The 25678-nt window shown below is 40.9% G+C and overlaps 2 protein-coding genes across 2 annotated transcripts in view; one reads left to right on the forward strand and one right to left on the reverse strand.

The window, feature by feature from the left end:
* The first annotated feature begins 1468 nt into the window (after nt 1-1468).
* On the forward strand, nt 1469-17229 carry LOC139920958 (rho GTPase-activating protein 8-like). The gene is made up of 13 exons (XM_078282141.1): nt 1469-1546; nt 2587-2643; nt 5465-5596; nt 5965-6052; nt 6479-6610; nt 7724-7810; nt 7895-7993; nt 9170-9280; nt 9486-9559; nt 10462-10539; nt 11120-11248; nt 12392-12495; nt 15602-17229. The coding sequence occupies exons 2-13, from the start codon at nt 2604-2606 to the stop codon at nt 15797-15799; spliced, it is 1272 nt and encodes a 423-aa protein (XP_078138267.1). The 5' UTR covers nt 1469-1546; nt 2587-2603; the 3' UTR covers nt 15800-17229.
* A 3227-nt stretch (nt 17230-20456) lies between these two features.
* Nucleotides 20457-25678, reverse strand: part of phf21b (PHD finger protein 21B) — an 85930-nt gene continuing 80708 nt past the window's right edge. Inside the window, exons 11-14 of the mRNA XM_071915771.1 lie at nt 24448-24606; nt 21437-21503; nt 21207-21310; nt 20457-20714 (exon numbers count right to left, since the gene is read on the reverse strand). Coding sequence (XP_071771872.1) covers nt 20457-20714; nt 21207-21310; nt 21437-21503; nt 24448-24606 — 588 coding nt within the window. The remainder of the gene's footprint in view (nt 20715-21206; nt 21311-21436; nt 21504-24447; nt 24607-25678) is intronic.

Genomic DNA, 25678 nt, shown 5'->3' on the forward strand with positions numbered 1-25678 from the left:
CAAGCAATGGCATTTAAAGTAGCTGAAGGTTGAAGGCCTTGTGTCTTCCTGTTTCCTTAGTGTTTCATTCCGTTTGCACACCGTGTTCCGTCATTTTGTGTTGTGATTGATTGTTGATTAGTTCGATCTAAATTCCTATGAGACATAAATAAACCTGACACAACGTGAGACACCGAGCGGTAAAACATGGGCTGAAAGACATTTGACTGACACATGCACAAACAACGGATTCCAGGGAACTGAAAAAGACACGAAATTATAGCTGCAGTCAACACAGGACATGATTAATATCTGTGTCATGCCATGTCATCAGTCAAACCATCTGTGTCATACATATGTTTTGGCCAAATCCATATATGAGAAATACAGTGGTGAATATGTACAGGCCTAATTAATTTCCTTTCTGCATGACTTATAAATTATGTCTCTCTGGAATGATACAAGTCACCATGTAGACCTTTTGGGGTATAGTGCTATAATTCAGGTTATAATATATAAAGTTACTGTATGTAGAATTTAGTCACTTGTGAGATAATATCTCACAAATAGACTAAATAGAAATGTGTCAAAATGAGGCGAGTCATATTTGATGTTTATGTGCAAATGGGCAAATAAATGGTGTTAAGTCAAGATTTAAACAGGTTTGACCTGTTGAGAACCTGTTGCTTTGATATTAGATAGTGGGGCTTCCATACATTTATATGATTTTGATTGTATTTTGTTTTTATACATAGCTTTGTCTTACTTTTTGTTTTATGTACTTTAACTGTATTCTCACTTTTGACATTGTTGTATTGTGGCGTCCCGGAGTGCTATTGCCATGTTTCCCAGAATACCGTGCGGCATTCATTGTTCAGCATTAATAAGTTGTGTTAATTAAGTTATGGGAATGATCTGGATACATTTGTTATTGTTGAATTGGTTGTTAAACAGTCTGTGTGTGAACAAGTTTAGTTGATGTTAGGTAAAAAGTACCGTGAGTGTGAAAGGTAGGTTGAAAAGTCAGTTCCCTGCTGTGAACGTGGCGTTTACCGTGTGTGATTTAGATTACATCAAAATAGGTGAGAGATTGCCTGATGAGATAATAAAATAAAAACCTAACTTCAGTAGAAACAATAGATTTCTATTTCATGGTTTCAACACAGTGTTCATCATGGCAGACAGACAAAGGCTAGTAAGATTCATAATTAATTGTATACTGAAGAAAAACCTTCATTTATGCAATTTTTCTGTCGAAAACTCCATCATAACATACATTTGTATGATTCTAATTTATTATATTTTATACTATGGATTTATGTCAAGGTTTACTCATTCATTGGATAGTTTAAGATCACTATATAGGTTAAAGGAGGTTTGTATGGTTCCAGTGATGGCTAGAGACTTCCTGTTAATTCAGTGTAATTTACAGAAAGTCCTGAGCCTCTCAGTCCATTCCGTCTGCACTGAGCATGCGCAATTTGTGTGACAGCCAGACGGGTTCAGGAAGTTTAGAGCAACTTTCTACCTGGATGCCGTGGATTTATTACTAATAACCTGACGATAGGTACGTGTTTTATTACTGCGTGTTGCTTCAAGTTTGCTCACTCGTTCAATTACATCGTCATTTTATGCTTTGGTAAATTAAAAATTATATATTTTTTTACTATGCATTTCATCCATGCGTAGCAAAAGCTGCCTGGTACAGTAGGCTACCTTTTTAGAAGAACTAAGGTGTTGCTAGTTGGCTTATAGTGTTACAGGTTTAGCGTGCTAATAAGTTGTCACCGGTTTTCACATGCTTATGTATGTTAGCTGGTAGACAACGCAAGCGTTTTGAAACCGTTTCTATTAAAAAACGCAAGGTTGGTTGACTTTGGTGTTCTAGCTTTTCATTATTCTGTCCAGAAACAGAGTGACTTGAATTATCCAGAATTCAGGTCCAGGTTATTGGGGAGAAACTGTGTAGCTTTCGGGAATGGGTCGAAGAACAGTAATGACCAGTTCCATTTCTTCCACTCCCAAGAATGTCATTTTTCTCTATTTAAGAGCTATAGAAGTAATTAGTCCCAATTTATACGAACCAAAATGGTGCCTTTTGGTTCACATTGGCACCCTGATGGCTAGAAAGTCAAGTTTATCTTGGTTAATAGAAGCTTTGTGACCTTGAGAGTTTCATCTCAGCTTCATATTGTGTTGAAAGAGTATAGCCACATTGCAATATTGTACATTTTCTGATGCTGTCATTGAATGCTTTTGGCCTCTTGCTTTATTTGCCCCATATCTATGTGGACTAACAGAGACCTCTCTCAACAACAGATTTTCTGTTTTTTGCCACTTAAGTTATCACTTTTAAAGAGAAATTGCATTGTTCCACTCTTCCCAATGCTTAACTATAATATAATCTAATGGACACAAGACTGAATTGTAAGGCCCTTGATTGTGTTCCCAACTTCACCCAAGCAGTTTGCTCACTGCCACTACATTGCAATCACAATTAAATGAATGTGTGTTCACCTCTCAGGGCAACATTATTGCTGCTGAAGTCAAAGATGCTTAAAGTCATATTGATGATTGATGTGTTTTTTCCTTTCCATGCATGACTAGGCCGACAACCATCAGCAATGATATCAACAACCGATCTGGAGCAGCTGGCAGAAATAGGTAAGATAAACTGTGAGTTGAAACATGGTTACACACCCAGCAAGAGAGTCATTTAGTAGATATCACATATCGGCCAGTCAGTGTCGTCTACCTCTGATATGATGAAGGATCCTGCCCAACCTTTATTTATTTAATTGTCCAAATATTTTATTGTAAATTAATTCTTCATTTAAAGGCAGTAATCCTATAGTTTCCCTACCAACGAACAGGTGGGTGGGTCACCCTGCCTCTAAGAGCTGCTAAACCTATAAAGAATTTTAGGTTTTGCAGCTTTTTTTTTAGCATGGGTTTCAGTGGAGAGTTTTAGTGTCCCATGATGATCTAATGCTGTTTGTGAGCCTTTTCCACCTGTTGACAAGAACAAAATTCTGAGGGAAATACTGAATACTCGTCATTTTTTGGCATGAATATGGTAAAACATAAAGATATTGAACGTGAGCTATCGACAACTTGAATCTAAATATATCTAAAAAAAACAACGTATTGATCGAAGCCTCGTCCCTGATGGGGTGAAACCGCAAAGTCATTTTGAAAACCTGATGACAGACTCTGAATAGAAGGGGCAAATGGTTGGTGATCTCTGCTGCTGTGGCCGTGACTCAGACTCCCAAAAAATCTCAGCTTGAACTCACCAGTCTGTTGCCCTCCTTCTGTTAGTCAACTTAGGACTTGGCTTCAGACCAGAGGAAGTGATTCACTCAGGAGAACCAATTGCAAAACAAGGGTTTATTCCTCCAAACTACAATTATGCATTCCGTGCAACACCACAGCATCACCACTGTGGCTATTTTTAGCTTGACCAACCTTTCAAGAAGTATTGGAGGAGATGGAGGACGACAGGTCATGTTCCAGATAAGACAAGCCGGGTTCATAATTGTGTCTGCAGGGCCTGGTAACAGTACCTTTATTAATTAAAGGGTCTAGGCAAGACCACATTCCTTCATTCAGCTGAGTCACTGCCCACTCTCCCTGCCAAAGGATCAGAGAATGACCAGACAAACAGTGACCAGTCATTTCAAGGAAGTTTGGAAACAACCCTTTGATCATACAGAGAGCCTTTAACACTAGAAAGGCCAAGCCAACATCAACTGCCTGCTGTATTGAATTTTAGAACTGAAATATCTTATCTTCTAAAAAGTCCTTGGCCCACTTTCTGTACAAACCAGTGGTTACATTTTCAAAATCATGCATGGAAATAGAAAGTCACAATTAAATGACAAAATACTTTTTCACCTTGTTAGCTAATTCTCCATATCATAACGCACACCTATTTAACAATAAATGTAAAAAATAAAATAAAAAATCACAAAATTGTAATTTCCTTTTATTTTTATATTGGAATCCCATTACTTGTACTTCCTGAAAAACTGTGTATTTTTTGTGGTTACTTCATGGTGTACATACAAACTCTACTAACCCTAACCCTAACTAATAATACCATAACAGATTTTTGAACAATACACCCCCTCCACCCCTCCCATCATAAAAAACCTGCAACTTCACAACTTGTTTCCTTCTCCCAACACACCGTGGTTGTGTCCCAGTGGCTGGAATTTATTCGTTTAGAATCTGGAGTTTGTGAAGCTCACAAAGCACAAAGCATTTTTTAACTTTTGAACATTTTTTCCCTGCGTTATGTCCTGTTGTGACAACCGGAAATACGTTGTATTACAAGACACCATTGAAATGTTGTTTACTTGTGACTTTAAAGCTGCACAAGGCAACTTTATACGTTGGCTCTGAATGGCAGCGAGAAGTAAGGGTTAGTAAGTAATTTTGCGGACTTCAATACCTAGAAATCATGTAACATGACATCAGTAAGCTGCACACAGCGCGCTCAATGTTTACCAGCCTGGCCAGTCTGTGATGCTTTATACCAAAGGATAACAAATGGACAAGAGAGGAAAAAAATCAGAACCTTCCAAATGATATAAACCCAGCTGATGATTTTCATTAGATGATTGTCCTATGGAACTCCAACACAACTAAGCTTTAGGAATCCCCTCCACTGTGTGTGGAGTCAGGCCAGAGAAATAGTGCTGCTTCTCCTGGCAAACTGTAGTAAATTCAACCATATTCCAGTCAGTCCAAGCAGCTTGGCATTTGCAGCATTTCCCCTCTGACAGGCACTGTATTTATAGAAGGCTTCCTGGACCACTGCAGAATAAACATTGATAACAGCCATAGATTACAATGAAGGTTTCCACCCAGTGTTTTGGGTCTGCTCTAGTCTTTTCCCCCTGATAATCTGTTTTGGAATGGTAAAAACAACAGCAGATAAGGGCATTACTCAGGCAATGGTAGGTGGTGTCATATGGGAATTTGTGATTAAGTGATGCTTTTTCCTATCATGGTATTACTCATAAATGAAAACATCATCCTAGTTATGTCACAATGTTATAGATTGTGCTTCCCAAAATGTTTGACCTGACGTTAAATGGCCATATCAGAATAAGGGATCCTAACTGGTAACTCATAAAGGAAAATGTTATATATCATCAACCTGTGATGTTCAATATATTCCAGGAGTTTTTTTGTGATGAGGTGTTGCAGTTAACTTTTTTGGTGTATCCATTTTCCCTCAACCTGCCTCGTCTACTTCTACTTCAGTTAGTGATTTCCTACATTTCCCAGAATGCCTTTTAACAATTCCCAGAGAAGGGGACTGACACCAAAAGCTGGCTTTTACCGTCGTCAGTCAGTTCCAAAAATTAAAACTTTACTGCGCATGTACCATTGCGGGACACAGTAAAAATTCTATGGGCCTGACCATTGCATCATCAAGTGTTTTAAGGTGGATTTTTCCTTTTAATTCATTCAGAACTTCAGAAGGAGGAGGAAGAGCAGGGATGTTTGGCGGACCATCCATCAACACCTCCTACCAGCAGCTTCAACCCAGATACTTCCCACCCATATTATGATGTGGCTCGACATGGGATCCTCCAGGTCACCGGTCAGCTGTTGGTCTTATTCTGTAAAATGTCATTAAGTTGTAGCTATAAACTGAAACAGAAATTCTGAATGCTTTACTCTACTCATCAACAGGCAGTGTGGGAGTCGAACCTAAAAGTTATATGAATTCTGTCGTTAGGACAATGCATGTATTTTAAAGTTAAGATTTAAAGGGATGTTGAGTGATCAGTTACTTTTATTGACCTGCAGGTGCCTTCAGGTTGTCCTTATGTCTATGAAAAAAAAGTTGTCAAGAAGTGTTCAAGTTCATATGGCTGGCTCCTCAGAGATAAAGTAGTAACAGCGCGTCAACCAGAGGGGGAAGAAACATTAGGTGCTCTATCTGATACTTGGCTGTTTCCTCTCTAGGGGACGACAATTATGGCAGGAAGCTGATCATCTTCAGTAGCTGCTGCCTGCCTCCGTCCCACCAGCTGAACCACCGCCGCCTGCTGGAGTGAGTCAGGACCAAATGTTTTGCTGGATCTTTGTCTCTCTTTTTTTTTTACATTTTTTAATCTTTACTAATTTATTCAAGGGTTTTTAGTATAACAATCTAAACACGCATCTCAGTCGTACATAAAGTATACACAGCAGTGTTCCCTTTAAGCCAGCGGAGTCCAGTCCTGTGCCATGGAAGAGTCTGCAGGTTTTCATTCCAGCTAAACACTACAGCAGCTGGTTTCACTGATTAGTTCCTCCTCTCTGGCTGAAAGAGTGAAATCAGTGTTCCATGGCACAGGACAAGACACCACTAGCAGGAACATGAAAACGCTGCATAGAATGAGCCCCATCAGAACAAGCAACTCTCCAATCAACACTTCCATCCAACACTTTTCAACTCCAAATAATTGTCACAAAAAACCTATTATGCCCTCTGCAGGTATCTGAAGTATACGTTGGATCAGTATGTGGAGATGGACTACACTGTGGTGTACTTCCACTACGGCCTGAGGAGCAGCAACAAGCCCTCCCTACGCTGGTTACGAGAAGCCTACAACGAATTTGACAGAAAGTTAGTCACCTCAGCTTACCTCTCTCCTCCGCTGTGTTGCAAACAAGCCCTGACGGGCCAAAGTTACGCTGAAATTAACTGTGTTTACAGTATGGCTCTAGTCTCACCATTAAACCCTTCCCCAGAGACTATGACTAAAGACTCTGATTAATAATTTACACTGATTTTTTTTTTTTTTTTTTTAGGTTGAAGCAAATTTGTGCAATTTAAGAAATGGCAAGGGAGTGTTTATAAGTTTGGGCAACCAGGGCTTTTTTAGACTTGTATCTTAGAAAACCTCCTCCACTTCTACAAGCCAGCTGTTTTTACCACGGCACCATAGGCATAAAGAGACAAGGTCAGTCAGTCAGGGCTGAGACACTTTAGTCCTCTTCACCTGTACACTATCAAACTTTGTGATGGTTTACAGCACTTCAGAAAACAGTTTTTTTACAGATGATGTCTGTTCTTTATAGCAGCATCTAATTAATACAAGAAAGTAAAAATTCTATTACTGCAGCTCTGTTTCCATCCCACTGTTGTAAGCAAACTTGAAATCTTGCAAAAGCAAAATGCTAATTCGATGCATTTGCATGAGCTGGGTTGAAGCAAATAAATTGGCTTCCTGAACATAAAAAAACACATCCACCAGAAAAATGGAAAGTCTTTCAAGAATTGATTAGTATTGATTTGTATCGGGCAAGTTTTATTGGTTTTTAGTATTAGTTAAAGCCATATTTCTGGTTTCATCTGAAGATGAAAACAGAAATGCACTTGGAAATATTCTAATGTACCAACTAATAGTCATACAACCACAATGCAGACTTATACATGTTAGAAACAACATGTATGACATTCTATTCCACATGATTGATTATTTTCAATTAGTTTCCATCACTGTCATTTCTTTGACCAAAAAAACATACACCTCACACCTTCAGCTTTTCTAATTTGATACATCGGAATATAATTTCCAATTTATAATTTCCACTCAATTCCCATAATCCTCGTTTTCATAATCAGAAAGACCTGTGGGATTGAACAGGATCTGAACTTGTTCTCTGTGTGCAGCCATGCCTTTACATCCTTTTGCGCCTCTGTGTATTTTTGATGATTATCTGCATTTTGTTACAGATACAAGAAGAACCTGAAAGCTCTCTACGTTGTCCACCCCACAAACTTCATTAGAATTGTCTGGAACATATTCAAACCCCTAATAAGGTAAAGCCCACTGATTCACACGGTTGGACATGGCTCAAATTCAAGCCTTCCTATTGTAAAGTTTCCTTCATGTTGTCCTCACAGCCACAAGTTTGGCAAGAAGTTGACGTATGTGAACTACCTGGCTGAGCTGAGAGACCACCTCAACTACGACCAGCTCATCATCCCTCCTGATGTACTCAGGTGCTTATTCATATTTTCATCAGAAATATAGCCAGTGAGAGAAGATTGACTCAGGTGTGTGTTGTTAGTGTGCTGACTAAGGACTGTCCATAGTATAAAGTAGAAGAGCAGTATCAACAGTTTTGTACTAGTTGATATAGCCTGGTGGCATCAACTCAGTGAAGCCTAGCTGTTGCTGTAGAACGCTCTCTATCTAGTTGAGTATATTTATTATTGGCATTTGCTCTAACACTGCAGCTGTCAGCTTTTTGTACCAAAGCACACACTGCCTCCAGACTGATGAATGGTGATGAATGTGGCAATAGACAGGGGGGTGGACAAAAAAAATGGAAACACCACAAGGAAAAGGACTTTTAACTTTGAAGAAACAAAACAGCAATTTCAAAGGCAGCTACACAAGCGGGGCATATTAAGTTGACTGCCAATTAGCAATATGTGTTTCAGCTTTAAATGAGCTCACAATCACCACTTTTATATTTGCATTTTCAAAGCAACATGAGGCAACAGAGATCCACCGAAGGCAAATAGATGTAGAGCATCAGTCACAATAACTGCAAAATAATTTAATGAGGCAAGGGGAAACTCACTGACAGGGATAGACAGGCATTTAACAGACTCAAAAATTACCACAGAATTGAAGAACCAACACATCTGTGACACAGAGCTGGTTTACATTTGGAGAAACACAAATTAAGAATTCAACCTACAATGTCTGTTGCCAACTGTTAAACACGGCGGTGGATCTGTAACGGTATAGCGGCATCTACTGGAAGTCATTAGGTCTGATTATTGATCTGCATGCACAGGACCAGGAGCACCTTTGCGTGCAAACACATTTGCCTCATGATATTCCCATATTCCAAGATGATAATCCCTCCATACATACAGCTGGTTTCATGAACAGCAGGAGGAAGTTAAACTGGAGGCTTTCTTTCTTGATGAAAGCACCAATATCCACTACACACAGTTCAGGATGCAGTATGGACAAGGAGGACTGAAGCTGTTCTGAGTGCAAATTTGGCCCTTATTGTTAGGTGTTTCTATTATTTGTCCACCCCCTGTAGAGGATATCATTTTCAGATTGAAGGCCAAACTCTGGTTTTAATCTACACATTATATGCTAATGAAAGCAGAAAACAACAGATGCTGTTTTTATGTACATACCATATTCCACAGACATGATGAAAGGTTACGAGCGGCGCAGAAACATGGCTCCTCTCCCTCGGTGAAAACCCCTCCACCTCGACCCCCGCTGCCCACACAGCAGTTCGGTGTCAGCCTTCAGTAGTGAGTGTTTTACCGTTATTCACGCAGTATGAATGCAGAGGAATGTGGCCTCTCATCTCATGAATTTTGCATCTAATCGGTGAACCAGGTTATTAATGAAATTCAAGGGATTTATCCGTTATCATAAATATTCCAACCACACTGATGATAAGTCAGTTGGGCGTCGTGTTCATCTGGGATGAATAAAAAAATGTTTTCTCAACAGCATCCGAGAGAAGAACAAAGAAGCGATGATACCACCTGTGATTTCTCAGACAGTGATGTATCTGAAAGAAAAAGGTGGGTGTTATTGTCTGGAGTGCCAATAGCGATGGTAATTGTGACGTAAAGTAAATTTAACTGTACTGAACCTTCAAATGAGTCCAGGTGAAATGTACATCAATACTCAGATTTATGTAAAAGCACCAGAATTGGTGTACAATGTAGTATAGTTTGATGCCCTGGGGCCTCATTTATATACGTTGCGTACGCATGAAGTGAGTGACAAACACATTCATATGCATATCAGTATTAATGAAGGGTGTTTCATTAACCATTTATGGCTAATTGTGGGAGTTAACAGGGTGGGACATGAGGCTTGTTCACGTGCGCAACATTACAAGTTGATTGGGATCTAAAGGAAGAAAGCATATGCACGGTTTTATAAATCTAGTTATTTTTTTGCTGTACTTTTTTGTATGTACATAACCTTTTAGTGTGGAGCAGGTTTATAAATGAGGCTTGGGAATTGGAGCCATTGGAAAGATGGTACCAATCAGCCGTGGTGGACATTTTTCTTTCCATTATCAGCAAATGGGTTTTCCTTCGTATCTGCTGAACTAACATTGATAGGATTGAAAAAATATGTCTATACCTATGTTTTGATGGCTAAGGAATATTGTGTAAAGAAATGCAATGAAATAGCAATTTTTAGAAAAGTGAGAACAGCCATTTCACTGTCTGACAATACATCTGACATATGGGAAAATGTCAATGGTCCTGCTTCTCTACAGGAAAACCCGTTTTGTGGTAATATTCGGAGCATCAAACTGTACATGTAGACCAATTTTGGTGTTTTTACACAAATCTGAACCATTTGGCCTATTTCACTAGGACTAAATGCATTATTTTCGAGATTTCTGTCAGCATAGTTATCAGTGAAGGAATCTCTCTCTCTCTCTCTCTCTCTCCCTCTCTCTCAGGGCTCAAGACGGAGGGTATCTTCAGGAGGTCAGCTCGCGTTCAGCTCATCAAGGACGTTCAGAAACTCTATAACCTGGGTGAGCGGGGTCTCCCTCCGCCAGCGGCAGGGCTTTTTATCTCTCTCTACCAGGAAGTGGGGATCAATAAAACTCTGTCTCCAGCGGCTCAGATGCCATCAGGCCGCCCTCCTGTTGCCGGCAGATTGAGATGGTGTCTGTTTCAGTCAACTTTCCACTTCATTAGGCTTCCAGCCTCAGTCCCATGCTGAATCGGGATTGATGTACAGTATGTTGTTCCCGGGCTACATTTGACAGCTTCCAAAACGCAGTGATCAGTGGCTCATTTTATGCTTTTTCATAGAGTATACTGCTGAGCCAATGACTACGTTTACATGCAAAGATTATCACAGCAATTGGCCATAGTCCAGTTATCGTCTTATTCAGGTCAGGAGATTTTCCTGATGGTCAAGTGATACTTCTAATACTAGGAAAAGAAACGATGATCCCATTAAATGAGGACTCCTCATCGTCGTCTTCAAGAGCAAGCAGAGCAATAGCGACTTCACTACTGAGATGTTGCAGTCCAGTCTGAAGTCTCCATGTCCAGTTCTGCCTGGATGTCCAGGTTGTGTGTTATAATGTGTTGTAACCCCCACAGGGAAGCCAGTGAGCTTTGAGCAGTACGGTGACGTCCATGTTCCTGCTGTCATCCTCAAGACCTTCCTCAGAGAACTGCCTGAACCGCTGCTAACTTACCCCGTGTACGACCAGGTCCTGGACATTGTCAGTAAGTACTCACTAAGTACTACTAAGTCAGGGAATTTAATAAATTCTCTAGGGAGGCCTGGGAATATCAGGGAATTTTACAAATGGGACACTTCACAGGAATATAGCAGAATGTACTGTATTTTCCAAATTGTTTGACACATTCATTGGATTAGATGATTTTCAGCCCAACTGGAGTGGAAACCGGCCTGAAAAAAAACATTAGCAAACCAGGAAGGAAGAACATTTTTAACTCATGGAAGTGCTCCGACTTAGTTATAGAGAGTCATGGAAAAGTCATGGAATTTTACATCAGGACACTCTTCTCCTTGGCCTGCGTTGATCCATTGCGATACTGGGGGATAACGGGGAATTTTCATTGGCCTGAAATAATTTTCCAGGCTTTTGGATGTAGCCTGGCAGCAAAGGGTCATTAGTTATAATGGAAAACTAGGCAATTGTATTGAAAATGAATCATCACATTAGGACTGAGTTTTCACTCCAAGTCATTTTGTACGACGGTGAGATCAATAATTACCCTGTGAGCAAAGAGTGGAGGAAAGTAAATGGTGTGTAGATTACAGTGAGAATATAATGAAGTTGAGGGGAGAGGGGACTGGTAAAGCAGAGCTGGAGGCGAGCAGAAGGTGAAATATTGTCACTCCCAATACTCAGAATGGATTCACCACCAAAAGCAGAGCAGGGCTGCCAGTGAAACCCCTGAAAACTCAGGTGAAGATTTTCTCAAGGCTTTCTGAAAGAACAACTCTTCGGTTCTTGTTTGTGGTGAAAAGCCTGAATCTATAAAGTCTTTCAATATGAGTTCATGCGCATTACCACTGTCCCAATCTCATTTACAAAAGACACAAACCAAAGTCTGCTGAGTTTCATCTGACTATGACAGTGTAAAATGACCAAATCCAACTTGTGCTTTATTTCACCTCCGAGTGATACTGTATAGTCAGCTTAAGAGAAGAGAAGATGTGCACTTTTTATCTGTATATAGCTAGTGTTAGTGTCACTATATTAGGTATAGAGAGTTTAGAGGTATGAATGAAACTCAATTCATTGTATTAGTGCTACTGCAGATGCATAGGTCCACTGTTAATCTTGCAAAACAAAGTTTTGTTTGCTAGTTCTTGTAAGGATTCGTCTTGTCTTGCAGGGGTGGAGAGCAGTCTTCGGGTGACAAGGTGTAAGGAGATTGTTGAAAGTCTTCCAGAACATCATTTCATTGTGCTGAAGTACCTGCTGTCTTTCCTCCACATGGTAGGTGTTGTTCTTCTATAGTAGTTGACCTCATATAGATCCATTTGCAGCAGCTCAGAAAGCCACATAGTATTTTGTCAGTACTGTACTGTATATATCATACAACTACTGTCCATGAAGAGCAATGGGCTGGCTCCCAATAATGTCACTAATTTGCACAATGTTGCAGGGCAACATGGGTGTTAGAGAAACCATCCCATGATATTAAATTCTTGCCTTGTAGCTTTAACCAGGATTGCTGCAAATTGCTGACCATTTACTCTTCCAGCTCTGGTGAGATGCATAGATGGATGCTTGTCTTTGAGGGATATAAAAAGAAAATGTATTCCTAATTACACTGTAGAAAAAGTTGCAATTGGTTGTTCCAAAAATATCATGGCTAAATGGCTGGTTTTATCCGTGCATCTTTGTTCTGTCTTTGTTTGTCTGCTCTGCATCCCAGTTACATAACATGCTTTCTCCCCAAGATAAATGCCCAGACTCACTCCACTTCACGTTCAGTCTCAGCATACTGATTTGATGTAAATGTATGTGATGCAGCTCTAACCCCACTGTGTAAGATCAATTTGGTGCAACTGTATAATGTTCCCGAGAGATTCCAACAGGCGCCATTAGTCACCTTGACAAGTGACTGTTTAATCAGGGCAAACCAAGCATAATTACTCACAATGAGACTCTTCAGAGTAGAGAGAGACATCTGGGCATCTGCTGAACACTGTTGTTTTACAAACACTTCTCTACATGTGAAAAAACAAGTAAGAACTAGCTTAGCTCTAGTTACATGCTTGCCAGCTGTGGACATTTTGGCAAGTGGAAATGTAACAATGAAAAATCAGATCATCAATAATAGCTCACTAGTGCAACTGTTACTGTGAACATACAGGTAGCAAGACCTATGCCAACATTATAACCTAATTTCCCCCACGAGGATCAATAAATTGTCATCAAAGGATTAAGCCCACTTACAATGAAGAAGTCCAACAAACAATATGCAAGACCGTAATCAATCTAATGTTGTAAAATGACACAACTTACCTTTTCCGGTGCTGTGACGTCTTTTTCCTTGGATTTTCTGTCGATGAAGTTAGAGTTTCTGTAGGTGGCGCTCTTTTCTTTGTCTGTTCAGCCATGGTGGCTATCACTGCTCATGCTGACTACGGGGAAACGTAAACGCATCATTTCCTGTGCACCTGAGGAAGAGCTACCAGACACTAGGGGGCGAATTCACAAAAGGATTGCGCGGCTATTGCTGATGCTAAACCTGTGCAAATAACACAAAAAGAAACCGTGTAATTCACAAAGCACTCGCAAAGGGTGAAATGCCCCGCTAACTGCGCTGCCACGCAATAGCGTCTCGGTGCTCCTGTGCTATTTGCACGTATTTAAATTAGGTAATATGCATACATTTGCCGCAAAATTGGCCCCTTTCTATGCAAATGAGCCTCATTGCAAAAACAGTCCAATTCACAAAGGTCGGCACTAATTGCCACACGCAGTTAGAGTGAAATTATTAGCGTCTTCAGAGAGTTGGTGGTAACTGAAGCGCATTTATAAGGGGTGTCACGCCCAGACTTTATCACTTGTTGATTTACGTAACTGAGAATTGAATTGAATTGACCTTGCAAATGTCTCTGCAACAATTCCACCTTTGTGTGACCTAAAAAATAATATTGTCTGTAAATAATATTTTGACATTATTATTATTATTACTATAGAACTTTAACACAGATTGCTTCACAAACAAAAGCAAATAAATCAGTACAACCAAACAATCAATACAACTCAATTTCTCACTCTGAAAATATTTTCACTTATCTCACTAGTCAGCACAGTGGGCTTTATTTTGGCCTAAAGATTCAGCACCATGGACAGCCCCGCTCAAACTCATTTACAGTATTACCTCCGCCAAGGAGGTTATGTTTTCAGTGCGTTTGTTTGTGTGTTTGTTTGTCTGTCTGCAGGATTACGGAAAAACTACTGGCCCGATTTTCATGAAACTTGGTGGAAGGGTGTAGCATGGGCCAAGGAAGAACCCATTAAATTTTGGAGCGGATCCGTATATTGGTTGCGCTTGCACATTTGCATATCATAGAAGACTGGATTGGCCTTGGCGGAGATCTGCGCTCTCCGAGTGCCCTTCTAGTTTATTTTGGGATGCAGTGAGATGCAATGGCAAACAAAGGATGCAGTGACAGGATGCAATTGTGTCATGAAAAATAAATGAATAAAGCTCACCTACATTCTCCTTTGTTCTCCGCTTCAAATCATGCCATCGTCTTTTGCAGTCTGAAGGTGTGCGTTTGGAAACACCAACAGCACTGGCAGACTGGGATATTAAATCCCAAATATGGTTTCTCTCAGTCCCGGTTAAATTTCTTGCCTGAAGTTTTGAGGAATGCCTCTGCACCTCATCCGTCAGGACTTGCAGCTCGCGGTCTAAAAAATTCATTTTTCTCTAAGGCAACATTTATACTTTGCCACATTGATAATTGCAATCAGACGTAAAACAGGGGCAAATTGCACTCAGTTGCAACAGGTTATGGGCGTGTTTGCGCTGGCATATCATTAGCGCAATATCTTTTGTGAATAGGTCCTTGAGACGGCGCAAATAGCGGTTGCAAATGATTCGCAATTCATGGTGCTATTAGCAGCCGCAATCCATTCTTTGTGAATTCGCCCCTAGGTGTTTAGAACGGCAAATGTAAAAGCTTTCATGAATTGGCTATAGGTTGAATCACTATGGTGATATATCAGTTGGCAATAGAGAGTAGCAAAACAGACATTTATATATCTAAAAATATCACTGCTTATTTTCTTTAAAATGGGGCAGTAATTCAACAATATTGTTTATCATCTTTCAGTTGTGATAATGATATTGAGTTATCATGATACACAATCCTGTTGTCTAAATAAATAATTAAATTCATGATTGTGCTTTGTATTACCATGCTGTTCAATGTGATGAACATCAATTTATTAACATGGTTTTATATGTTAGCAGATATCGTATATCAAAATAATTTGAAATGATTATCGCAATGTCCATATGCCCAGTCCTACTTCAAATCACTTTGTAATAGCTCATTTGTGGTTCTGTTGATGTCAGGTGTCTCTGGAGAGCATCATCAACAAGATGAGTCCGTCCAACCTGGCGTGTGTGTTTGGGGTGAACCTGGTGTGGCCCCCTCAGGGCTCCGTGTCTCTGAGCGCTCTCACCCCCATCAACATCTTCACCGAGATCCTCATCGAGCATCACGACACCGTGTTCGGCTCCCGCCGCCCGGCTGGCCAGGTACTGCCCTGAACCAGCACCGGGACATTACCGCAACAGGACTACAGCAATGACACTTCTACGGCACACAGACTCCAGCTATTCAGACGGATCCCCTTTGGCTTAACTCATTTGAATGTAGTGTTTCTCTGCCGGGTCCAGGGGAAAGAAAAGCCAACAAGCTGCTGGTCGAAAACAAAATGATTGTGACACTTAATTCCCAGACTAATACTAGTTTTTCACAGCCGTTGACAGTTTCAAAAGTGACTATGGTAAAACTCTGCCACCTTAAAAACCCGGAAAATGGTGTGCATTCTCCAAGTAACAGTGGTGCTAGCCTTTCTGTGGCAATAACCTCAAAAAAGGAGAGTGTCTGGGGAGCTTTCTGCTGTCTGGATTAATAAGAGATCAGCAAAAGCCTTAGGAACAGGCGGTTTTTTACTGATTGACTTATTACTTTCTCCTTGAAAATTTGTATTTTCTTGTCTGGAAACAGTGGCTCCATAAACCCTAATGCAGGTGGCAGACATCAATGCATAGGGGTTCTTTATCACTTGGATGTGGGACCTTTTTATAATATAAAAGATTGCTGAAACATCAAGTATTCCACTAAACCTTGACCAACTGCCTGTTTGCAAACCAAGTATTGTGTCCTGTACTTCTATCAGTGTGTGTTTAGCTGTCTTGTCCTATGTATTTTGTATATTTTCTTTGTTCTCTTTGCTTGTGTGTTTGTAAAGGGGTAGGGGTGTTTGGTTTGTCATCGGCACAGAACACTAATGTCAATATCGTCAGCTTCCATATAGCCTAATGCAATGTTGATGGTTGCACTGCACGCTGTAGATAACCGGATTTGGTGCATTTCACATGAAAATAGACACTTTCATCAAATATTTGTTCTTGACTTTTGTTTATTAATGATTCAATTTTTCATAAGAACTTGGTACAAAAAAGTGAGACTACTCTTTACCATTTACCAACTTCCATCAATCAACTTTTAATGCATCATAAAGAAGAAAAACTACATTGGCATATTTAAGACAAACACTTTCCTATACACACTATCCACTGGACAGTCCCCTTATTAATGACAAAGAAAAAAACTCTACTTCAACAGCCAACAGACATTTTCTTTTCCATCTAAACACAAGCTTGTGTTGTCTTCTCCTCGTTCCCTCTCCACCGTTCTCATGGCAAAAGAATACATTGAACATTGCAAGCTAAGTAAGAATGCAGAACTGGCAAACAATAGAAAATTCCAATGTTTCTTTTCTTTTTCTTTTTTTTTTGCTCCTTGATAAAAGAATATAAAAAATGTTTTAACTAACTTTTTTTTTTTCTTCATTTGTTCAAATGTTGTGTCGTTGTGTATTAAAATAGATCTGTTTAAGTAAGCACTGCACAGTTTCTTCCCGGAGAAGATTCTGAAAATGGATGAAAAAGAGGCTGGGACGAACACCTCAGGGTGGAGGGTGGAGGGTGGAGGGTGGAGGGTGGGGGGGTATGAAGGATGTACTATTGATGCAACATGGAGCACTGATATGGTTTTCATTTCTTATCCACCTCATTCCTGGAATTTCATTGCAGTCGGGCCAGTTTACCGACACTTTTATGCAGCATCCTATAGACTCCTATAGAGGCAGAGTGCATGATATGCATCAAATGGTACATTCTGGTATCAGGAGCTGCATGTTGGCCCTGCGTCTGAAGTTCAGAAGGAACATTCTCACCCGGACTAGAAAAATCCCGTGGCAGTGCCAACTTGGCTTCCATTCCCCCCCCCCCCCCCCCCCCCCCCCCAATTCCATAATAATCAACCCAGTTTTGTTCATTTAAAAAGGCAAACGTAACACAATGTTGATGCATATTCGTATCTTTTTTGATAAAGCGCATAATTTGTTTGCGACTGACTCAGACAGAAGCTGTGCGTTTGGTTTGGAGTGTCGAGTGACAGTGGAATTGTGGGAACTGGCTGAGCTGAAAGAGCTTTACCGTACGTTCACACTGCAAGCAACTTGGTTGATGTCGCTCTATTCTGACCCATTATGGGCGGGGCCAATTGCATCTATGGAAAAGTCTGCAGCTACAAAGTTCTGAACAGGCAAATTGTGGGGGTTTTTTCACTGCTTTGGCATCACCTTTTCATAACATTACATTGCTTTGATGAGTTAACATGGCTAGATAGCGAGCGCTAATTAGGTCGCATTAATCGAAAATGAACAATCAGTAAAATGACTTCAGAGCTTCCCGTCGACGAATACAACCATTCTCCAAGCATCATTTTTGAGAGATTTATTCCTGCAGTCTTCCAAATAAAAGTACTGGGAGGCTTTGAATGGCTGTCATCAACTTTTTGTTCATTTTGCACTTGCCAGGCAGAAATATTGTTCATGAAACAAAATCACATCGTTAGGGAAACAAGGAAGCGCAGAAATCTGACCGCCAATGACTGTGAAAAGTTCAGCCGTGGCCAACTTTTCTCAGCCGAAGAGCTTGTTGACGTCCACACAGCTCAGCTCTATAGGAAATGAATGGGCTTCTGGACTCAGTCGTGTTGCTTGCAGTGTGAACGCATAGTCACAGTAATACAGTCATCTCCAACAGGTTCGTTTCACCTGGTGGATGAAGGACTGAGCTCTTTACATGAGTAATATATATAAAAACAAAGTGTTCGATTTAAATCGCTCGTCAACAAAAACAACTCCTTTCTTTAGGGAAAGTCAAAGAAATTAAAATCACATTTTTATGGAATGGTTTCAATGCCATATTGCTTGACATATATCCCTCTAGATCTGTTCCTTCAGAGCCATGCTCCTGCCATGGAGCCTCTGGTATTTGTTAGTGCCCATGCTGACGATGCATCTCCAACAATAAGGATCTTTGAGTATCTTGGATACTTTTCGAGACCAAACACAAGCGACTTTGATATGATTAAAATAAATCACCCCTTCTCAGTTAGAGGAACTCACCTCTGATCAATTTGATGGCAGCTGACTTTCTGTCATCGTGTCACAAGGTAATTACAACGCTGCCAATCAAGTACACAAATTCCCTCTCTTTTGCTAAAGGCATTTTTATCGGAATTAAACCAACTTTTGTTCATGTTTGTGCATTTAGAGGTTGCAATGTGGGATCCTGCAACTCATTATTTGATAAGAGACCAGTATGATAGTGTAAGTCAAATAAAATGGACTAAGTCTATGTTTCAAAACACTTATAGGAACCTCTCTGGACCAGCAGGAAGACTAGCTATACAAATGGACCAAGGAGGAGGAGATAGCGGCCTCCTGGTTTGATAACACAGGGACAGACCAGCAAGACTGAATGATGCCAAACCAGGAGGAAGCCATCTTTCTCCTCCGGGTCCACTGACAGTCAAAACTGTTGCAGATGACAGAGTTGTCCCATTTCTGGTTGACTGGTGTCTATAAAATGACGCAACAAAGAAACCCTGGATTAAACTACTTGTACTTGAGGCAGTGTTCATTTGTACTGTCTAACTATCATCAACAAAATGTCAAATTAACAGGCTCATCACTGTAAAATGTTCAGTCATAAAACAATGTTAACACGAGAGTAAAAAAGCTTGAAAGCGAAAAATATAAAATAGGCAGGGAAAAAAAGCACTATAGACATTATTGATAGATGAGTGTTCCCAGTACAAAAACGTAAGTTTTTTTGGCATATTTTCTATACTGGTAAAGGGGAGAAGGAAAGGGACTAAATAGATGCATCACACATTTACATGAACTCAGATGGTCCTTCAAAATGTCCATTTTTGAGTGCAACTGTGAAAAAAGGAACACCTTGGGTTAGATGTGTGAATCCAGTAAAGTTGAGAAACAGAAAGACCTGCAATAATAATACAAGTTATGTACAATGATCCCCTTGAATACTCCAAACTTACATTTATCAACAGGCATCAGCATGAAAATACTAAAATCTCCACTAGAAATGCTAATTTCTGTAGTTATCTTAAATACTTTTTTCTTTGACTTTAACTATATTAATACTGAAAAAAAGTTATTCTCTGTTTTGTTTGAAGGCTCGTATGCTTTTACGTACATACACAATGAAAACATTTCCCCATCCCTCTTTCACCTGAATTATTATGGCAAACATTGTTCATAGGAGAATGAGAACAAACATCTACTCAGATATATCAATGTACAGTCCTTTCACTTTCATTATTCCATTGTTTATTTGTAACTACAACTACTCTAATGTTCTCTCTCACTATATGCAGAACAATAATTATACCTGTTTTAAAAAAGGAAATATCTTTTGGGCTGCACAGAATACTTATTCCATACTTCTGTGACAGCACTGTAATCTAACTTTTTGTAATAAATACATTAAGGCCAAGAACATTAATAAATAGAAAATAAATTAAAAAAGAAATCTCGTAAGCACTGTAGGTGTTGGGTTTAAAAAATACTTGTCATGAATTGAGTGGAGGATATAGGCTCTTTTTTGTCATAGTTTTTGTCGCTTTTTTTCCACAACAGCTCTTGGAAAAAGATGGTTAGATATTATTCAATGGTTTCAATGGTATCTCAGATGTGTTAGAAAACAAACAAAAAAAACGTTGCCCTCGACGTTTTGGGTGAGGCCGCCTGCGACGGGTTCGGCAGGCGGCCCGCTTGGCTAAGACGCTGCGCCCCAGGGTGCCGCTCGTGGCCCCGGTGGACTAGTTGTTGCCCTGGGTCTGGGGCTGGCTCTTCTGCAGGGGCGCGGAGGGTCCCGGGGGGGCGGAGGTGGCGGCGGTGCTGGTGGGTTTGATCCAGGGCAGGGAGAGCAGGGAGGCCGCTGTGGTGGCGGTGGCCGTCATGGTGACCTGAATCATCTGGTCGCGCTGGATCAACCTGATCAGAGCTTTGAGGCGATCCAGGGAGGCCTGGGTGTCCCTCTGCTGGCCCAGCAGTCGTTCTCTGAGATCCATACATTGCTGAGGGAAGACGAACGGGAGCGTTACTTCTTTACCTCGGGAGTTTAAAGGGATGTTGAACTTTGGTAGTACTTTAGTTATGTAGCTTCCTGGCCATGATATAACCCCAAAATCAGTGATTCTCTGTTATCTGTTGCTCCACTAGAGGAGACTGGAGAATTGCGTTTTTTTTTCTCTGTACATTCACTGCCATTGTATGGAGGAACAGGCTGAAAATCACACGCAAATAAACAAAATAAACGAAATAAACGAAGGCGAACAAAACGGATCACTTTAAAGGAACAGTTTGCCCCAAAATGAAAGTCCTGTCATTATCTCAGATCAGTTAGATCTAGTTAGCCTCATTCTTGTAAAGTTCTTTGAGACATGCATGTCTAAATAAACAAACTTTAACTTAATCACTTTTTGGTTTCAACAGATAACTGGAATTATCCTTTAAGGACTCAGCTGACTCAGTCTAAACGGAGGAGACATCTATGCTAGGTGTCTTACTGTGAGGGTCTTGTTGAGCTTCTTGTCCTGTTCTTCCAGATGAGCGCACTCTTTCTTCAGCTCAGTGTTTCTTCTCAGCAGCCGCCGCTTCTCCTCCTGCCTCACTGCTCAGTCGGTCACACAAAAAGCAACACTCCCATCAGTCCATGTATGAATGTCTTCACAATACAGATCTTTGGCTATACAGCGAACACAGTCTGGATACAGAGTTCAACCAGTAACACGTTTACCTGTCTTGTGTGTAACGTAGGACTGGACAAAGTTCTGTGGCCATGACATGTTCTCCTTGTTCAGAACCTGAAAAGCAGAAAAACAGTCGAATCAGTGAATGAAAACCTTGGAACCTTGGAGTCTTGGTGACAGATGTATATTACAAAAAAGTCTCTTATACACACAGTTTCTACATACTGTCACTGTTCATACTGTGTACTTTTCTTAACATTTATTAGACCAGGAGCACCGAGGAGTGTGTAACGCTTTTTGCCCTGCACAGTGCGTAGGAGAATTACGGTATGCACTGTTAATATGGAGATTTTTTCCTATCTTTATGCAAGAGCGTGGTCTTTCAATTTGAGAGCATGACTTATTGATTTCACGTTCAGATTTTGTAATGCTTTCCTTCAAACCTTGCCCTCGCACTCAAATATCTCCTGCTTGCACTCAGATAATGTTGCTTGCACACAGATTTCCTGCGCTCCAGCTTCAGCCCTTCTCCTCGCACTCAGGCTGCTTCTGTGCGCTTGTGAAACTTCTGCTCTCAGATTTCTGCTCTGCTCTCAGATTTCTGCTCTTGGATTTTTTTGTGCAACAACCCTGTCAAAATTCCCCAACCAATAGAATGCCAGGTGTAGTGTTGACCAATGAAATGATCCCTGCCTCGTTGCGGGCGCGTTCGCTTTACTTCTTAGAGCGTCCCGTACGGGCGGTTACTGTTTAACCGGGTTCATCCACTCCCGCCCTCCGGGGCTTTATTAAATACGACTTTTGGAATAAAAGGACAGTTAATGTATATACCAGCACCCGTACTTTTTCTTTTACTATAATAGCTACATAAAATAGTAGCCGTGTAGCACACCGGCCTCCCGTCGGTGTGCTAGAGGAGAAAACGACGTCACCTTCATGACTCAGGAGCAGGAGTCTTGCGGATCACTGGCCAATATGGACCGCCAAAGTCAAGGACCTCAAGTAAGTTTTTTATTTTAATGGTGCTATTACTTCCTTCAAATTGAATTGGTTAAGTCATATTTGCGGCACAAGAATGCATCCATGATAATATGCGTAAACACGTCCCCACAATTTAATTTAAGGATTTCCTCAGCTTTAACAGTAACAGACCCCTCGTTGTTCAACTGGAAAGCTAGTGCTTAATGTCTGCAATGTAACTGATTTAATTGTAGATATGTTACAGATATGAATATGATACCTGCAAGTGGGGACGTGTTTACCGTATTTCCAATATGTGAAACCTTTCTGATAGAGCAGAGTTTGACACAGCAACGGTAAACATCATTTGAAGAGAAGGATATATACACAACACACCAATTGCGTTTTTAAAATGTAGTAGCTCAGTGAATTTACTTTTGTTTTCTACTGTCTTAATGTGTTAGCTGGTTACTTTTGCTGTTGGTACTTTCCCCATTCCTAAACACTAAAATACAGGAAAAAAATGAAACACGGCGGTGTCCATTTTGTTGTTAGTTGCCTAGCAACAATGTTCCCATAACGTACAACACTTGAAAGCCAAGCATATTATCATGGATGCATTCTTGTGCCGCAAATATGACTTAACCAATTCAATTTGAAGGAAGTAATAGCACCATTAAAATAAAAAACTTACTTGAGGTCCTTGACTTTGGCGGTCCATGTTGGCCAGCGATCCGCAAGACTCCTGCTCCTGAGTCATGAAGGTGACGTCGTTTTCCCCTCTAGCACACCGACGGGAGGCCGGTGTGCTATACGGCTACTAATTTATGTAGCTATTATAGTAAACGAAAAAGTACAGGCGCTGGTATATACATTAACTGTCCTTTTATTCCAAAAGTCGTATTTAATAAAGCCCTGGAGGGCGGGAGTGGATGAACCCGGTTAAACAGTAACTGCCCGTACGGGACGCTCTAAGAAGTAAAGCGAACGCGCCCGCAACGAGGCAGGGATCATTTCATTGGTCAACACTACACCTGGCATTCTATTGGTTGGGGAATTTTGACAGGGTTGTTGCACAAAAAAATCCAAGAGCAGAGCAGAAATCCGAGAGCAGAGCAGAAATCCGAGAGCAGAAGTTTCACGAGCGCACAGAAGCAGCCTGAGTGCGAGGAGAAGGGCTGAAGCTGGAGCGCAGGAAATCTGTGTGCAAGCAACATTATCTGAGTGCAAGCAGGAGATATTTGAGTGCGAGGGCAAGGTTTGAAGGAAAGCATTACAAAATCTGAACGTGAAATCAATAAGTCATGCTCTCAAATTGAAAGACCACGCTCTTGCATAAAGATAGGAAAAAATCTCCATATGTTAAGGCATAGGGGAAATACTGTGTGTGCCCGTACAACAGTAGAAGTCAAGCAAGCATAAGCCAGCTCTAGGTTGATGCGCTGTACATCCACATACCAGGAAGCAGCTTGTGATTCGACACGTTCATGAACATACTCAACGACATATTCCACTATTTCGATTTTCAATTGACCGGTCGATTTGGAACATAATTTCACCGAATAGCATTTTTATTGATAGACAGACTATTTTTCTTCTAGGAGAGATACTTCCTGTTTGGCAGACCGGATCTACTTGTGTTTTTAAATACTAATTTTAGTGTAAACTAAGAATAGAAATGCAAAATGACGACGGACCCAGGACTGCTTTGTTGTCTTAAAGTTGTTGAATCTGTTCACAAACGTGTTAAATGTAAGTTTTCAGGTTATTTTTGTGGCCCCATTCAAATGAATGGGAAGTAAAAATCTGAACGCTACAAACTCGTCCAGCTGCATCCAATCTTGGTGAGTAGATTATATTCTGGTTTTCATGGCGGTCAAATTCCGAATAACCCCCAATTGGAATATTGCTTTAAGGCCTTGAGTTTAGGTAATATAATTTAAGACCCAAAGATGTTTTCAGGTCCTGTAGACACTCATTCACTTTATCCACCCACATTTTTCCAGCCAGTTTGGGGATTGAAGCCAGAAACCTTGCAGTCACGCTTCTCTAACCTCTAAGCTACCACCAACACATAAGCATTCTCAAAGTTCTTTACCTTCTTCTGGCACTTGGGGCAGTACCACACCCCTCTGGGTGGGGTTTTGAGGGGGGGTTGGAGGCAGTTGGGGTGGTAGGCGCGGGGGCAGTTGTGGCAGGGCTGCAGCTCGCCTTCCTCCTTGCAGATGGCACAGTGCTCATCATGCTCCAAGTCCTCCTGTCAGCAACACAAAAACCAGTATCCACATCAGTATACAGGGTTCCCACTGTGGGCCTCATGTAAAATTTCATACCTTTTCCATAACAAAGTTGGAGCACTAAAAATCCCCTCATATTCCCCAGAAAATTTCTCTCTTTCCCCGTCTGGAATACACCTCAAAATTCCATGATATTCCAGGAATTCCATGACCAGTGTATGTATGTAAACTCTGCTTATAGTGTACACACTCGTCCTGAAGGTCAACAATAAACTGTCCAACAGTTAATGAAGTTGGTGCTGCCGTTAATCCGCCACTTCTGAGTTGTCAATGTTTACTGGCAATAGCTTAATCTTTTGAAAGAGACAGAATGCAGCTCTCCTCCCATCTTATCTTTGTAATTAAATTCGTAACAACAGAGGGGGGGCATATCACACAGTATACTGTTTGAACAGCCAGAGTCTGATATGAATCCTAAGAGTTTTCTGATATCTACTAAGAAGCTGAGTGAGTGATTTGTTTGGACTGTGAATGCTGGACTCGCACACTAATGGTGCCATTTCCCTGATATCTCTGGTAAGGCAGGCAGTCAGTGAAATGTCAGGAGTTTAATCCTGGGAGAGGGATGGCAAGATGGAGAAAAAAGCGCCGGCACCGTCGGGCCAGCGGGTTCTCAGATTGACGGTTCTGCCGCCGCCATATCTCTCTCATTACACCGTCTGCAAGAGCAGGCAGCAGGTTGAAATAGTATGACAGTCAAACACCAATGGAAGCGGTGAAAAGCTGGCGAATTTGCGGAGGCAGGTACAGACTCATCTGTCATATTATAGTGGCAGTCACAGTTGCCCGAATAGAACTGGAGACCCAATAGAGATGATGATGAATCCTGCTGTAGGATTGGCCTAGTTCTGTTGCTCTGCTCTTGTTAGATGTTGCCTTGAGGAGTTTTGTCATGTCCCACTGTTGCAATCAAACCTAGCTGTTTGCTTGCGTGTGACGTATATAATAATGAGATCGTTTCCTGTTGGTTTTAGGCCTGCGCCCAAAAGACGGCATCAAAGAACACAATGAGAAAGGGCTGGGCGACTGAAC

This window comes from Centroberyx gerrardi, chromosome 24 (assembly GCF_048128805.1).
Source record: "Centroberyx gerrardi isolate f3 chromosome 24, fCenGer3.hap1.cur.20231027, whole genome shotgun sequence".
NCBI classification, from domain to species: domain Eukaryota; kingdom Metazoa; phylum Chordata; class Actinopteri; order Beryciformes; family Berycidae; genus Centroberyx; species Centroberyx gerrardi.

Coding starts and splice junctions, on each gene's coding strand:
- LOC139920958 (XM_078282141.1), top strand. CDS start 2,604: ATGATATCAACAACCGATCTGGAGCAGCTGGCAGAAATAG. Junction 2,644..5,464: donor GGAGCAGCTGGCAGAAATAG/GTAAGATAAACT, acceptor TAATTCATTCAG/AACTTCAGAAGGAGGAGGAA. Junction 12,496..15,601: donor TGCTGTCTTTCCTCCACATG/GTAGGTGTTGTT, acceptor TGTTGATGTCAG/GTGTCTCTGGAGAGCATCAT.